The 17647-nt window shown below is 40.0% G+C and overlaps 1 protein-coding gene across 5 annotated transcripts in view; it reads left to right on the forward strand.

Annotated features, from left to right (window-relative positions):
- Positions 1–17647, forward strand: part of LOC105086721 (spermatogenesis-associated protein 31D4) — a 154059-nt gene that overhangs the window by 122188 nt on the left and 14224 nt on the right. The window contains exons 9-11 of one of the 5 annotated variants that reach the window (XM_064490291.1): positions 8775–8862; positions 15701–15791; positions 16643–16759. In XM_064490291.1, the coding sequence (XP_064346361.1) occupies positions 16710–16759 (50 nt within the window). In that variant the 5' untranslated portion in view covers positions 8775–8862; positions 15701–15791; positions 16643–16709. Of the gene's footprint in view, positions 1–3042; positions 3162–4575; positions 8863–15435; positions 15792–16642; positions 16760–17647 lie in introns of those variants that run through there. The other 4 variants (XM_064490293.1, XM_064490292.1, XM_010977282.3 and 1 more) reach the window with 4 other exon arrangements.

Raw genomic sequence — 17647 nt, forward strand, 5'->3', positions numbered from 1 at the left:
TGTGGAGGTTGAAGAGGCCAGATACCGTCTCTCAACGACCACTGGCCTCTGAGATGTAGATAGTTCACCTAGAATCAGCCAACAGGTTCCTTCACCAAAGCTATTACACCCTGAGGGAGTGGTGGAAAGTCTCAGGGACACTGAGACCCATGCTTGACAATGGCATCCATGCTGAGTGCCCAGTGGTGACGGAGTCCATGGCATTGACCTAACCAGACTGCTCCGGGAGCCGACCCTAGCTGTATCCTCGGCTGTCCAGCCTTTCCTGGTTCCTGCCTCTACTCTGAGCCTGCTTCCTGTTGAATCATTGAACTCTCTGAGACTCTTCTAAGAAATGTCTCTTCTGCTGGGGTTACCTGGAGGTAGTTTTTGTACTTTGCCGTCAAGAACCTTGACTGATTCAGAGGGTCACAGTGGAATAATAAAACAACCAACAAAAATGTATATGTATACTTAGCTAATATTTGTGGACTGCAGACATTGTGCTAAATGCTTTCAATGAATGATGTCACCACGTCATCAGAACAGCAGGATGAGGCAGGTATGTGGGTCTGTTCTTTTTAAGAATCATTCTAAGGGCCTCCTCTGGTAAGAAAGCTTTTCTGACCTCCTTTCCCTCTTGCAAGTAGATTTGAGTCCTCCTTTGTGTCTAGTCTGTGTCCTCTAAAGAGGAGAGAATGTGTATGTAGGTATATACACTTATATATATATTCATATGTATACATATATATATACACACACACATTAAATATATACCTATGTACACATTCTCTCTTTAAATATATTTCATACATCAAAGGATGTATAATATACATATTACAATATCTAATATAATGTGTAATATATAAAATGTAATATATAATATATAATACATATTTTATTTCCTAGCCATTTATTAAGCTCTTACCATGCGTCAGATACAGTGCTTAGCCATTCACTCACATTATCTCATGTCATTCCCACCAGAACTTTATGGATTAGATTTATTAGCTATTTTACAAAAGAGGAAATGAGAACAAGAAAGGTTAAATAACTTTTTCGAGATGTTACCTATGAGCCGCAGAATGGAGATTTGAACACAGTTCATTTTGTTGTGTTTTGAATCCCAGCGCCTCTGCTCTTTAACACTCTGCAAACTGCCTTCACTGCCTCCTTAGACTTACATGGAGCTGCTTCCGTCTTGTACTGGACTGAGGCAGAGTCTGCACTGCATTTGTCCTTTTTTTTCCCCCTACTTGCCTAACAGGGAAGACAAATCTCTGTTCTTCGTGACATCTCGCCCAGTCCTCTGTGCCGGGCAGACAGTTCCTGTTGATGATTCTCCTCTGTCCCAGTGAGCTATCTCAAGAATTCCTCTCCCCCTTTTCTACAGGAAGTCACTCCCCGTTGGTTAGAGATGAATCCTATTGCTATTCCTGGCCTAGAACAATGCCTCTCACGTAAAGGTACTTAGAAAACTGTTGTTAGAGTGTTACTATTTTTGTTTCATTTTACAGATGAAGAAATAATAATTAAGTATTAAATAATAAGCACTCACCTGGGGATGTTAGCATCTACCTCATCAGGTTTTCGTGAGGATTCATTGAATGAATGCACATAAAACTCTTCAAATAGTGTGTTGGCACAACGTAAGTTAGTTATTAGTACTAACACTTGAAAGCGCACATGTATCCATAGAGATAGGAGGGCAGCTGGTGGTTGCCAGGGGCTGGAGGGAGAGAGGATTGGGGTGTGACTACTTAAACGGTATGAGGTTTCCTTCTGGGGTGATGAAAATGTTTAGAACTGGATAAAGGTGGTGTTGGCACACGTATGTGACTCCTAAATGCCACTGAGTTGTACACTTCCAAATGATTACTTTTATGTTGTATGAATTTGCCCCTAATTAGAAAAAAAAAAAAAGGCACAGAAGTTGTAATGGACAGCGCAGGCCCAGGGAGACCTGAGAGTGAGTGCTGCCCTCAGTGTGCTCCCCATACCCCTCCCTCACCTCACCCCGTCCCAGCCCTGGTCACAGAGCCAGAATTCGGACCTACGCCTTTGGTCTAACTGAAGTGTTCCTTCCGCTTGAATATGTTGCTTTAGAAATCAGAGAAAGTCCATCCTCATGGGTGGACAGTTGTGATTTGTGTGCTGATAATTGCAACTGGAGGAGGAGTGTCCCCACCTCAGGCTGGAAAACAAGTAAATTCTTAAAGCCCTTTATAGTTTGCAAAGCAGTTTTAGAGAACAATAGGTGGCAAATAATAGGAACTTAACTGTACTTGAGTAACCCATCTAATGAGCTTAGTAACCATGACTCAAGGGGAGGGGTGGGCAGGAAGGGAACTCTTGTTAAGTTCATAGAAACTTCTCTTCCTGCACTGGTGGGGGGTGGGGGGGTCTGTCTTTACTGACTGCAAAGGAAACGCAAAGACTCCAGAATGGTGTCTATTAAAAACAAAGTGACATCATTCTCCTCCCTGGTCTGTAAGCAGCTCCACCGAGCTTGCTGCGGCATTAATGGGGCTGGTGACAGCCGCTTAGTCTAGGCTAAATAGACCTTGGGGTACAGTCATGACTTTGCCATAAGCGTGAAGCGACTGGGAGAGTCCTCGTGAAAACAAATAAAATCTCAGATCTTCCACAGCTAATCTCTTTGCAGTTTGCTTGATTTATAACTGTGTAAATGTGTTGTAGCAACAACCCATTTTGTAAACATAGCCACCTCATTGCTCATTAATAAACAGGAAGGTATTAATGAACAGCCAGCTCTCATTTTAAGGCAACTTGACATAGAGAACGTGGCTAAGAATTAAGTAGCAAAAGATGGTTTTAATTTATTCATGTTGTTCTTGTCTTTGTATTAAAGGGATTTTGAGGTGGCCTTGACCTGATTTCTGGGTCAAAGGGGAAGCCAATGTCCAAGCGGGAAGCTCATATGGCCACTTGTAGCCCTGGCCCCGGTGCACCAGGGGAGCAGAGGGGAAGGCACAGGGGTTACTTGAATTGCTTACAAAACTTTAAAGATATCTTGAAGACCTTTCAGATTTTGTTTTTCTTTCTTTCAGGATAAACCTTCTCCCTCTAGCCCTGGAGATCCAGAGATAAATGGCCTGGTTTTTGCCTCCCAGGTCTAACAGTCTAATGGGAAGATGGTCACTGAAAGAGCTAACTATAATGTAGGTGATAAAGACCATTTAAATAATAGATTAATAAATAATAAATTATTAAATAATAAAGGATAAAGTTTGGGGACTAAGTACCAATTGAACTGTATTGGCAAGATTTGGTGTGGAGGATGCAGTGTGGGGCAAGATTAGCGGGTGGTTGAGAGAAGAGATAACATTTAACCTGGACCTTGAAGGATTTCCTTGAACAGTGGAGTGGTGGGAGGAGGTGTGTGTGTGTGCGTGTGTACACGTGTGGTGGAGACAGGAAAGTTTTCCAGAGCAATGAGAGAACACTGAACTCTACACTTAGTTGAGTTTAGAAAGAGAGAGTTGCATGGTTGGAATGTGGGAACCAACTGGAGGGGTAGGTTGGGGAAATGAGTTGAACAAACCTTGCTTGCCTATTTCATCAGTGAGAAAAAACAAAGATGTGGAAAAGTTAGGCTCCCCACTTTAAGTTTACAAAGATAAGAATGCAGAGAGTAGTGGAAAAATGATGCCAAGGGAAAAAATGATCCTTTGAGATGCTTTAACAGGAACAAAGCTTTCTGTTTTCCTAGGAGTATAGATGATTTTATCGTGATTTTAGACTGCAGATGTCCGAGCAAAGACGTTGAGAGGTGGGACTTTGATGATCTGTGCTGCCGGGTCAGCGGGGGTGAGGTGGGCCTGCGGCTTGGGGCCTCTATTTGTGATCTTACAGAGGGTTGCTGTGTCTCCTGTTTTCATTTTCAGCATTTTCATTTCCAGATTTATTTTGTTGATTAACTTTTATCACATATTTAGGTGAATTTTAGGTGGATAACATTTGTGTTTAAATACATTCTCTCTACCTTTAAGCGTGATTTCATTGGCCTGAGGTTAATTTTTTCTCCTTGAGGAATGTAATTCCATTTTTGCCAAGACTCAATGGGGAGATTCTACTCTATCACCAGTTTTAAGTACTTTGAGTATTTTGTATTGTCAATTACAATGATTTTTGTCAAAATTTAGAAATTGAAATATGGGATATATGCTGAAAATTCACCCGTTGCCAATCACAGTGAGCTTTCCCCCGTCTCCATCCTGTTCTGTGCTCTGCACTGGCTGGGCTTCCTTGCCTGCTGCTATTCAAGGCACCAGCACATTGGGGAGCAGCTCAGCTCCATCCCTCTCTGGGCTGGGGCCACCACTCCCTCCCCTTCCTCCTGCAGGCTTGGGGCTGCTAAGGCTCCCTCTGGTTGCTCCTCTTGGTGCTTCGCCACCTTCGATTTGGTTGCTGCCTTAGCCCTGCTCATATCTTTGCAAACTCCTCAATTGCTCTGAACACCCCACATTTCCTGCATTATTAGGTATGTTCACAGAAAGTATATTGAAGATGCATGTATGATAATTTGCATTTGTGTAGTAAGTTTATTATGTGAACTGAATTCATTGGGGGTACAATTAGGAAACAGCTTTTTTCTTTACATTAAAATGTAATGTAAAAAAAATTTTTTTAATGTTCCCACAACTAACAGTGTGCTTTAGGACTTTTTCTTCCTCACTTCTTGAAAACAGCTTAGGCAGAGTGATGTTTGGCTATTATTGAAGACTTACATTTTCAAGTATTAGAGAACCTAATTCAACCTAAACAAACAAACAAACAAACAAACAAACAAACAAGCAAAAACCACACACAATGACTTTCCATCCTGCATACAGTTTAAAAGTTTTGCCCAAGTTCTCTGCCCTCTCTTCAGCTCATTTCTGACTCAAAGCTGGGATTTGGCAGTGGGAAAGATGGGCAGAGATCTGTGCTTTCACTCTCTCCTTCCTCTTCTGTCCCACCAAACTCCAATATTGTGGACTTTCTTAAATATTCAGCTTGGGAGGAAGATGCCAGCCTCCCTTATCTGATAAGCTCTGGCTTCTCCAAGTTATTCACTTGAAAGCCTCCTCAGTTGGCTCCAGGCTGGGTGAAAACATCCTTCTCTCATCTCTATAAATTTACCTTTGAAGAACTTCTTTCTAATGAATCTCTAGTTTTCTCTTTCAGATGCTGCTGGGTAGGTAAGTAATGGATAAATCTGGCCTCCTTTTAATAATTTCTGAAAGGACATGTCCCTAGAAGGACACTGTCATCTGTTTCAACAGCTTTGAGGTTTTAGCTAAAATTTCCTGGTTAGACATCAGGAAATGTCTAATCTCACATCCTGTTACGTTTGTATTATAAAAGACATATTAAGAAAAGAGAAAATGAATATGGATGGAAGGAAGAAGTGAGAAAAAGAAAAAAAAATAGTGAGAAAATAGAGGGAGACACAAATAAGGGAAAGTTGGAGAGAAAGAAAAAACAAGAAACAAGACCCCTCACCTGGATGTCCGAAAATTCCTGCTGATGTCTTTCCTTGTATTAGCTGACTCTCAGGCTAACGTTGCCCTTGGATGCTGAAGTATGATACTTTATTTGAAAAGAGTTCAGCGTAATGAAGTAAGTGATAATTTCACAGAGGAAAATAGGCATTTAAGTGGAACACTGTACTGAATTGCTCAAATTCATTTTTTTATTGTAGCAGACATTAAAACTATCCCTGTAACATCCATTTCAGCTTCCTTCAGTGACAATCATGAAGTTTAGGAGGGACGAACTTATCTTCAGATCCAGAGGAGGACCCTGCTTGATCTAAGCTGTCAGAATAACCCCATTTGCTTGTCGTAGTGATTGATACAGGTTTAAGTCAATCAGAGCACAGCATTTTCGGTCCTACAGAGGTTGTATTAGGGCAGTCCAATAAGAGTGAAGCTTGGGACTTTTGTATGGTGATATTTCTGAAAACTGCCCTTGGCCTTTGTTCTGCCCTTGGATGTGAACACGGAACCACCATGAATGCTGCTGGCAGTCATTTTATGAGGCTAGCTCAAGAAAAAAAGGCAGCATTTGAAGACAGACAAAACTGAGAGAACTGCAGAAAAATTGAGCCAAAGCCTGGACCAAACCATGCCTGGGACCAAGCCAGGAAAAGTCCTATGGACTTTTCGGTTACAAGAGTCAGTAAATTCCCTGAATTTTTAAAACCAATTGAATAGCTTTTCTGTTATTTGCCACAGAAATAATTTCGGTTGATAACGCTTTTGTTGCATTTGAGTAATTTAAACTGAATTAAAACAAACACTCCTCATTAAAAGACAGTATACATTTATAGCTTCAGAATATTGAATACATTTACAGTTTCTATTACATACACATTGTAAAGGATCAAAACAAAAATCCCAAAAGCTGAACCTCACTGCCTCATTCACAGGGAATAAGGGCTTTGGAATTTCAAGGCTAAAACACTTTAATATTAAAGTTGTTTGAAGATAAAGGAAAAATTATAGATGAGCTGGAGCTGAAATAATTTGAAAGAACAACAGCTATTTTGACATACATTTCTGCCAAGATAGGTAGGATAGAAATGCAGAAAAACTGATACAGTTTAAAGTCTACTGTCTGCCAGTTACTTTCATATATATGCTCACACTGAATTCTTACAGTAATCCTCTGAGGTTGCTATTATCCTCTCCCTCACGTCCTCCCCCATTTTACATTTGTGGAAATAGCTTGGAAAGGAAAAGTAATTCGCTCAATATCATGTAGTTATTTAGTATCAGAGGCAGGATTTGAGGCCAGATTATGCTCTTTCTACAGCCTCACTGTTCCTTTATAAGACATAGCTGGAAACTACAGGGGTCTGTAATGCTAGCCAGGGTTGGAGCAACTTAGAATGCATTTAGTAGTTGCTTTGTGTGCTGGAGGTCTGTTACGTTGCAGACCCTAGGCTTTAGCTTTTTGGGTATTATCTAATTTACAAACAAGTCTGGCCTTTTGCCTTGCGAATAGCAAACACAAGGGAAGAATTGGATTCAGTAGTGTTTGCTTCCACATAACCTAGCCAAACACAGGACGCCTTATTCGGATGCACTGCTTCCTTCTCGTTTTCCTAAAAAGATTCATGAGCCCTCTGCCAATATGATAAGTGTTGGGGGAAATGAGTTTCTGAATTGTCATTCTAGGAATTGCCTTTTGCAGCTGAAACTTCACCACTTAGTCAAGACTTCCCCTGCCATCTGCTCAGCTCCAAAACTGCTGCAAAGGTTGAGAGGATCTGCTTAAATTACAAAGAACCATATCTATGATAGAAATTCCATGCCATGAAATCTCTCATAATTCCAGCCTGTCAAACACTGGCTCCAGAGGACCACACTTTTAGGATCACTGGGGTACTGTGGTACTATCGCAAGGCATCAGGTCTTCAAAGGCAGCCTGTCATCACCAGGTCATCGCTCACAAAAATTCTTCGGAACGAACCTCATAATCCACACTTGCAAACTCATCTTGTCCCCAGCTCTGGGGCCATTCAGGTCCAAGAGAATTTAAGGAAAGCACTATCAGTTTTGATGGCTTTTAATGTCATCTTAGTCTGTTGGTATATGTGAAAGTGACTTCCTAGGCACACAGCAGGCATTGTTCTTCACATCTAACTGTTAGAGACTCTTCTCCTATTTTTGTGAGCAAACCTGTCTATGCCATTGTTCTAGAACCTACGTCCCAATCTTTTCTCCCTGTGCTCAAGCCATTAGTTTAGTAAGGACTGAAGTTCTTTTGTTATCAATTCAGCCCTTGTAAAGGCCTGGGTAGGTCTTTGATACTTGCTTCCATGTCCCTCTAACATTTACTCCTTCATTTGTTCATTCATTCACTATGTCCATTTATTGGACCGTTTTTGCCAGTTCATAATGCTAGTCATGGCGATTCAAAGTGCCTTAGGTCGTGCTCCCTAGGAACAGAGACTGAGATGGGGATTCCTAGCAAGCCATACAGTCCCGAGGGAATGCTGTAAAGTTGGTAGGGAAACAGAACAGTGCAGGGGAGAAGCTAGGCAATGATGTGATTTCATGGGCCGCTCTGGAGAGTGAATGGTACCATACAAGTTACTCTCCTCGTCAGCAAGAGCCCTGGGCTGCTGTACGCCTGCTGTCGGTCACTGGTTGGCTATGGACCACCCATGGAGGTGGGGATGGGTAGAGGCTCATGTGGACTCCCAGGCACCTCCAGACAGTCTTGGCAGGCAAGGACAGATCCTCTGGGAGACGTGGAGTGTGAGCCATGCACCCGTGACATCTGGGGAATGAGTGTACTACAGTGACAAAGTGGATCTGAGTGGAGCATCAGTAGTGTCTGCATCACAGTGATACCTGATATTCGGTCTGGTCTCTGAGTGACTCCGTAGAAATATGTCATTGTATAACAGCGTGGAGATGGAGTGATGGAGCTGTGCACATAAGGAGTGCATAGACCAAGGTAGGTGTGAGCACGTGGTGGGGATGGAGTAGAGGTAAGGTTGAAGAGGAAAATTTCTTCGAGGACAATTTCCCCAAGGCAATGATTCATAAATTGAGTCCTGAAGGGTAAGATGGATGATGGAAGAGGAAGGAAACTTTAGAGAGGGAAAGCGTAAATGTTGGTGAATAGGGCTGCATGAGGACTTCTGTGTGCCTTAAGCATTTTGGCCTCTCCTGGGCCCCTTCCTCCATTAAAAAATATTAAAAATTGTATTTTACAATTGCATTGATATAAATATTAATATCATCCAGGTTGGATTATATTTATTTTTTCTTTAGGTTTTAAAAGAGATTGAAGCATTTTCATGATCCAAGGGGCACACTTCGAGAAGCACTGCTTTGTACTATGAGATATCAAAGGCACAGTGTGAGTTACTTTTTATCTAATGTCTTTGATTCAACATAATTTTCTCCATTGTGGATATCCAGTTATTCTAGCACTATTTGTTGTAATGGCCATTCTTTTCTCATTTCTAATAGTTTCATTTTTTAATAAATCAAATGTCCATATATACATGGGTTCTGAACATGACCTTCCTTTTTTTATATAAATAATTCTTACTATCACCCACTGTAAACACTGTTTGAGAAATTCCGCTCTAGACTAAAGGGCAAGAAACCCTGGAAAATCCCATGGATCATTTTGTGACTGGACATAGTATCTGTGAAATTTAGAGATTTTAAAGCAATGCCCAGCATTTCCTGGGATCCGCATTTAGATATATCTATTTGGTCTACCAAGCACAATTTCTGACATTTTTAGAAATCTGTCTACAGTTCATAATTGTAGTCACTTGGGGAGAAGCAAATGGATTTGCAGACCTAAGAAATCAACCCCTGTGCTAATGCAAGAAGTTCATGGACTTTCTTCCTTTTACACAGAGTCTAGTTTATCTTTTGAGCATAATTAGCTGAAAATTTCCTCCAGTAGCGTGTGCAATTCTACCAATGATATGCTGACTGCACTTTTTCCTGTGCTAGCACAGTCATATTTTATTGCTTTATTGGAAACAAGAATCATTATCTTAATTACTAATTGAAGTTGATATTTTCTTGGACAGCCACATTCTTTACAGGTCAGTGGACAGTGCTGGGGAAAAGTCTGGTGAGCCTTCCTGAGGGTAGAGTAGGAGTTCCTTTTGAAAATGGCTCTCAAGCTTCCCTGAAATTAGAAATACCTGGAGTGTTGGTTAAATATTCAGAATTCCAGGTTTGTCTGTTGGGAATGCTGATTCAGAGGGGTTTGGGAATATGTCCTTGGGATATGTATTTTAACAGTCACGTGATTATTGTTATTAGGGAAGTATGGGAAACACTGCCCTAGGAAGTATGATTTTGAAGACGTGGTCAGAGACAGGGAATCCGTGATTCCCAGATATCCCCCTACATTCCCAGGAAGGTATCTCTTTCTCAGCACTTTTCCAACCTTTGTTCTGTACCTCCCACTAATAGCCATTCAGTCCCAAGTGGGTGTGTGGTTCCTACCTCAGATTTAGCATATTCTCATCACTTCACCTCAGGCTACAATTCCCATTTGAAGTCATTCTCTTTCCATACACTCTCAGTCACAGTGGTACCAAACTGTTTGCTCTTCAGTGCCTACCCAGAGCTCTTCAAACTTTTTGATCTTTTTCCCGTTTCATTTTCTGCATGGAATACCTTCTATCACTATTTTGCACTTTTTTTTCTTCTTCAGGAACTCAAGTGTCACTTCGTTAGACGTCTTCTTCAGCTTCCCTAAGAGTTAATTCTTGCCTGTGTTCTCATAGCACTTTGGATTTCTCTGATCTATACTGCATGTTGTGTTGTGATTATCTGTTTCCTTGCCTGCCTCAGTAGACAGTATGGACAATGTCGTCATCTTTGTATTACAGTGCCTAGCAGAGTGCTGAGTACATAGTAGGGATTTTATAAATATTTGCTGAATGAACTTTAGACTTTTAATAACTATATATGAAATGATTATTATCAAATAAAAAGATATAAATTTATTCAAGAAGTCCAGGTATTCATTCATTTATTCAGACAAATATCTATTGAACCACTCTTCTATACTAAGCATTAGTGATTCAGTGATAAACAAAAAACAGACATGATCTTTGCCTTCATGGTACTTTTAGTAGAGAGAAATATATAAATAAAATAATTACATAATGGATAAAAGATTTGCTACAATGAAAAATATGAGGATAGGCGTATGGGGGCGATGAAAGCATATAATGGGCGGTGGGGGGTAACAGCTGATCTGAGTGCTGATAGTGAAAGGACTTACCTGGGGAGAAAGGTCTTCCAGGCTCAAGAAAAAGCCTGTTCAAAGGCCCTGGGGTAAGGGAGGGAGAATGGTAAGAATAAGGGACTGAAGAATGGATGACATGTCTAGAGCAGAGGCAGCAAGTGGACTGATGGCCAGAGAAAAGGCTGTCACCTTGAGCATATGGCTTTTCATAGGCCTTTTAAAGTTCTGTCTTTATTTTAAATGCAGTGGGAAACCAGTAAAAAACAGCAATTTTGGTGAGTGTTATTACATTTTTGTGGGGATTTATACAAATGATGATCTGCTTTACTATTTATTTTTATTTTGACCATGTAGACTTCTTCAGGACAGGAAGCATATTTTGTATTTCTTAGTGTTCTTGGAATCTGGCTCTACACAGTGAATAGAGAGGGTGACCAAGAGATGTCTGCTTCTTGTTTTATTTCAGGTTCTTGAGAGTGAGGCATTATGTAAACACACTTAGAAAGAAACTTGGTTAACCACATTCATTGGATAGCTTATCATGACACAACGATTTGTGTTATAATTGTGAAAAACATGTTTGATGTGATGAGTGGACAGCTGGCTATCCACTACTGCCTTAATCAACAAAGACTGTCTCTTAAGTGTTTGAGAAACAAATAGAGTTAATTTCAAAAGACCTTTATTCCCATTTCCAATAAAGTTATTTTGTCACTCGTAATTCTGGAAGTTTTACCATTACAGAGTCGTTGCTGGGGTCTTAAAGACCCTTTGGTCTTCAAGAGTCCTCTTTGAAAGTGTAAATAATGAATTGGGGATAAGAGATATATCAATATTTATCAACTGTTGTCTTTGGGATATTTTGATGGCGATTCAAATACAAAGGAAGTATATTTGTTGGGGACAGATCAGGGGCATTGGAGATGTGGAAGTGAAGTTTGCCGTATGGCCAGGCCCTCAGTTTTACTTCCATTGTCACCGCTAGAAAGTAAGTCGTTTTGTGAATGCTGGCAATGATTGTGTTACTCACTGTAGCCAAATCTGTCTGGACTTTGGTTTCACAATAAAACAGAGAGTACCTTTCTCTGTAACCTCTCGGACACTGAAGTTTAATGATACCATGAGGGACAGTGCAATGAACTTGGGAGATAAGTTGCTCTGTCATACAAGCTGAGCCAGTGGCACTATCTACCTGAAGCCTTTGCGTTTCAATGAACTTCTCCTATCAGCTTTTCAGAAACAAGTTCTTTTTGTAAGGCCAGGATTTCATTGGAACATCAGTGTCCCTGATAGTAAAATAGTACTTTCTGATCTTCCATCAGATTTTCCAAACTTCTTTATTTGCCCCACTGCTCAATAAATTTCTAGTTCCTGGAGGGGACATGAGTAAGAAAGGGAGCCTTTGTTGAGATTTTTAGGGTAAGGGTGGTTTTTTTCAGAATGTTCCATGATGATTCGAAAAATTAAGAACTCTATGCCTGACAGGGGCACATTTCCACTGAACATATTCTATGAGACTTTTCTTATTTCCCTCTAGGGCTTTCTCCACTCTGCCCTGTAGATTTCTACAACATCATTTTCATATTTAGCAATTGTTCCTCATGAAATGAATTATGACTATGGAAAATCTTATATTAAAAATATTTTAAAATAAAGCCATTCTGTTATTCAATGTAACTGCTTTATTTCCTCACATATTCATAGGAGATGCCATAGATCTTACTGGGAGTTTTAGGAAATTAAAAAATCACCACCAAGAAATAAGATACTGATTACTCAAGTGACAACACTAACTAAAGACTGATCCACCCATTTTTTTTTTTTTTAATCCCTTCTTCTGAGAGATGCTCATCTCAGGTCCTGATTCATCTAATAGAGTCTAAGTCAGGGATCAGCAAACTATAGGCCAAATCTGACCAATAGACTTTTGCTATAAATGAATTTTTACTGGAACATAGCCACACCCATCTATTTAAGCACTGTCTGTGCTGCTTTTGTGCTGCAACAGCAGAGTTAAGTAATGTATGGCTTGGAGAACTGAAAACATTTACTATCTGGTGTTTTATAAAAATAAAAAAATTTGCCAAGCCTGGTCTAAGGTATGTGTTTGTATATTCTTTGACTATCAGTTAAGTAAGAGCTCCTTGAAAGCACAGACCAAATATGATTTCTCTTTGTCCCTTCAGTGCCTATCACACTGTCTTGCTGGAAAGAAGTGCTCAAGTTCAGAATGAATGAAAGTAGACTAGTCCGTCTGTATAAATACTCATGCCCTCTGTTACTCCCCATCTTAAAGAATATGGGAACCATTGAAAAGTAGGCATAGGGTGATTTCCTATCAGGACAATTTTGGGTTGATTTTCAGGAAAATCTGTGTCAATAGGGCAAACTCTGATCTCGGTGTCCCGCGAAGGGTTGCTGCTTGTCTCATTCTAGCAGTTCAGGGATGGGAAGGCAGGGATGTAAAGGAAGGACCAATGCAACTTTTCTGCCCCAAGAGAATTTTCATACCTGGTGATTTCCCCAAGTATTTATAAGGATGTCCCAGTGTCAGGTGCTGGGCAGCTTGGCCCAGGAATAGCTAAGTAGGAATGCTGGGGATACTTGTATTCCCCGCTCACTCATCCCAGCAGGTAGATTCTGGTTTGACATTTGGTATTATGTGAAAAAGCAGGTTTGGGGAAGCAAATGTAGCTTGCTTTCTGTACTCTTTCTACTTTTGAATGCTCTTGATTGACTTTCCCTATATATGTAAATCTGGGAAATGCCTAAAATGTAAAGTAGTTTTTAAAAAGTTCATAGGTCTGATACCTTGTTTGAGTAGGCATTGAAAAGGGCTCAGGAACATATTTTTGGCTAGTTTCCTTAATAATCAAGCCAGAGGTGACAAATATGTACTACATTTATTACCATTTTGACCCCTTTCACCCTTCTGTCAGATATCACTAATAGATCACAGTGTTCTTTCAGAGAGCCTCAGAATCCTTCTTAACATGTTCCAAGAAGCTACCACTAATTAGCCATGTTTGGCATATGAGCTGAAACCTTACTTTCCAAAGCTGGTTTTACATATGTCTAAATGTGGGAATCTTATTTCTTCCTTAGTACCTCATCTAGTAATTGATCCAGGCCTTGAAGGTAGTAACCGGGGAACCTGGCTAACCAAGACCTTCTCAGCAGATTGCAAACAAAGGTGTGAAGTGACCAGATGGAGTAAAGCAGAGTGTGCACTGGAAAGTCTCATGAAATGAATTTAGAATAATCAGGAGAAGCCAGATTTAGGTGGACATTGGCATCCAGGCCAAGACATTTGAATGAGTTCTGTAAAGTCAGTGTTCCCAAAGAATGGTTAAGGTTCTCCTGAGAAACAGAACCGTAGCATAGAGTGTACACACACACACACACACACACACAGAAACAGAGACAGAAAGGGGGTGAGGATTTATTTTCAAGGATTAGCTCATGTGATTTTGGAAGCTGGCAAGTTCAGCATCTGTAGCGCAGGCCAGCAGGCTGGAATTCCAGCAGGTCTTGGTGTGGAGGTCTTGAAGTGGAAGGCAGTCTGTACGCTGAATTATTTCCTTTTTGGAGGACTTCAGTTTTTCTCTGAGGTCCTTCAACTGATTGGATGAGGCCCCACACATTATGGAAATTCATCAGCTTTACTCAAAGTCTACTGATTTAAATGGTAATCACATCTTAAAAAAAACACACACCATAACTGTGACATTGACTGGTGTTTGACTAAACAGTGGGGCACCATAACCTGGCCACATTAACATATTAAAATTAATTGTTGTAGTCTGCATAAGTAATTTTCAGTGGTAGATAGATTCATGTTTTAAAATTTGTATTATACATATTAATGTCATTTACCTAAAACTTCTGATTTCATAGAAACTATTGGTTAGAACAAAGCTAAATTCATTTAAGTAAAACTGAGTTTATTTAAAGAAAATTATTAAATAAATGTTGGGTACAAATGGTATATGGATATTGTGAGTATATGAAGGTTGTTTTGAAATGACTGGTATTAGAGAGTGGTAAACGGCAGAGAATTGCTGTACTCCTGGAACAAGGAAATGTCATAAGGAAACGCAGTTTTTGGAAGATTAATTCTGTTGCCCTGAGCAAAAGCCATGGGTAGAAAAAAAATTCATCAACAAATAATAAATGTGAAAAAATTATCCTTTGCTGTAGTAGTAAAATAATGCATTTTCTCAATCTGCTTTTTTAAAAATTGCTTGTGCTACTGTCTTTTTTTTTTTTTAACAAATAGGAGTTTTAAATTATATGTAATCTGAGCAGTTGGTCTTTGTTTTATGATTTCTTAAAAGGGTTTTAAGCTTAGGAAATCATTCTTGGTTTGAAATTCACAGACCTAATATACTGGGCATTTGGAAAAGGATGCTTTTTAATGTATCTGGGGGTTATGTTGTTATACACTATGAAAGATGGGTCTAAATGAATTTTATTTCCCTTAAATTTCTTCCCAGTTATTCCTGCACGAATTAATGAATAGTTCCTTCTTGGTGATGTCATTTTATCTTCTAGCAAATTCTTGTAAGGAACAAAATCAATTTCTGGACTGTCTAGTCTGTGTTCTATAGCTTTATGTTTTTTCTTCTTTCAGTAGTATCTTATTTTAGTCATCATAGGCTTTTTTTTTTTTTTTTTTTTTTTTTTACACCATAGAGAGTTTATTTTACCTGTAAAAGGGCAGAGGTTAACATGTGGACAAAAGGGTAAAGCGTGGAGCTCGTGTGGGAGACCAGGACAGTGAACTGAGGCTGAGAGTAGTAAAGGCTGTTCCGGGGGAGCGTTGGAGGTGGTGATGAAGAGACAGGTCAGATCTAGTACCTGTCCTGCAGGCAGAGACCATGAGACCTGTTGATGCCAAAATTTATGGGATATAGCCAAAGCTGTTATAAGAGAGGTTTTTCATAAAAAATACCTGCTTGTCTTGAAGAGTCTCCTGGAGAGGTGGGTGGCAGCTGGGGACACAGACACTGGCAGCAGCCACTATGGGAGCTCCCCCAACTACGTGGACACTGGTGCTGGTAGGTGTCACTGTGGAAGCTTCCCTCCAGCTCTGCCTTATATTTAAATGTCTAGTGTGGCTTGTTCCATTCTGTATTCTTCATTCAAACATTTCTTTGATAAGCATCAGCTTTTTCTTCCTGAGAACATCAGCATCTAGTCAGATTCTCCAAAATTTTCATAGAATGTTAATTGGATTTTGTGTAAATTATTATGAAGATTGCAATGAGTTTACATGTAATTCATTTATGTATGAATTTATACCCATTTTCAATCAACTTTTGATGTTTGTGACGATATAACAGAAGTAAGATTAGAGTCAATGAATTAGTCTAAAATGATAACAAAGACATTTTATCTTAGTTGCCTCCTTCACTTGGGAAATTTAGATTGTATAAATAGTCAAATGAAATTTAATTCCCTTTCATTTTTGCACCTAAATATCTGGTGGAGATGTAATCCAACAATTAAGGATCGCAACATCTGGCCTCAGGGAGCAGAATAAAAGAAAGAATGATGAACAATGTCAGTGAATGGATTTCCAAGGGTAACTCACATTTCAACTTTCATTTTAATTCCTTAGTATTTCAAATGGAAACCCATGATCCCTTTCCAGGAATTTTCACCTTGGGTGTTCAAGGTTTTTTCCTCTCACTTCCTTTGCACTCTTCATGCTTGCGATCTGTACAACAAATTCTTCTGGCCCTGGCTAATTCTTGGTACCCTTGGATCTCTCCTGACAGCAGAAAGCAGTGATCAGACAGGCTGAATGATTCAATGGAAATTTAATCTGATCCCATTTTAGCCACATGTAAGAAGCAGTCTGCTGTGAACTAGAATTGTAATGCTGGAAATTATCTGATTCCTGCAGGCCTCTCTTCCTTCTCTGCCCTGGTGAATGACTGCTAAAGGAATTTAAAGCATGTAAAACATGATAAATGTTGATTTGTTGCCTAGCCATTGAACTGGACATCTTGCCTTCTTGCAGGTAAAACTAAGGGGTATCACAGATTCTAGATTTTATTTATAAGGGCAAAGAATTTACATTTATTTACTTAAGTTGCTTCTTGAGGCAGTACTGTCTTATTTCCTTTAAATTAGACTTCCAACTTTGAACCCAGTTTGAAAAGCAGAGCAAAATGAAACAACCACCAAAACAAAGGAACTTCTGTCAATAGAACACTTCAGCTGCAAAGACTGACAAGCTGAAGAATAGAGTTGATGAGATGGGATTGGGCAGTCCACTGATCTGAAGAAAAGGCATCCTCTATTTGTGCTGGCTAGGGAAGGCCAGTTACAACACAGAAAAGCTGAGAAATGGTAGGAGAAAGTGGAGAAACAAACAGGAAAAAAGTGAAAACCTGGCCATAAGAAAAGTAAGGTACAGAAAATACAGCAACTTTTAGAGTTGGTGATGCCAGTGTTTAAGAAGATTACCAATGTGACCACTGTTACATTGTTGGCCCCAGTGACCCACATCTGCCAATAGTTGCCTCTGTGTAGCACTCTCTCTTTGAACCTGAGCTGGGACTGGGACTGTTTTAACTAACTGGAAGTGGCAGAGTGATGTGGTATCAGTTCTTGGTCTAAGCCTGAAGAAGTTCTGATCTTGTTTTCTTCAGAGCCATGAACTACCTTATAAGAATTCTGTTAGCTTCCTCAAGCTATGTGGCAAGGCCATTGGAGAAGCCACATAAGAGGGAGAGGCCCTGAGAGACAAATCTGGCCATCCCAGTGTCCCAGCCAAGCCCAGGTCCCTGCTGACCTGCCAGCTGGATGAATCCACATGAGTAGCCATTGGTAAGATCAGCAGAAGAGTCACCCAGCTTAGCCCAGCCCAGACTGCAGAATTATGAGCAAACAATGTTAATTACTT

The sequence above is a fragment of the Camelus dromedarius genome, chromosome 10 (assembly GCF_036321535.1).
Source record: "Camelus dromedarius isolate mCamDro1 chromosome 10, mCamDro1.pat, whole genome shotgun sequence".
Classification (NCBI taxonomy): Eukaryota; Metazoa; Chordata; class Mammalia; order Artiodactyla; family Camelidae; genus Camelus; species Camelus dromedarius.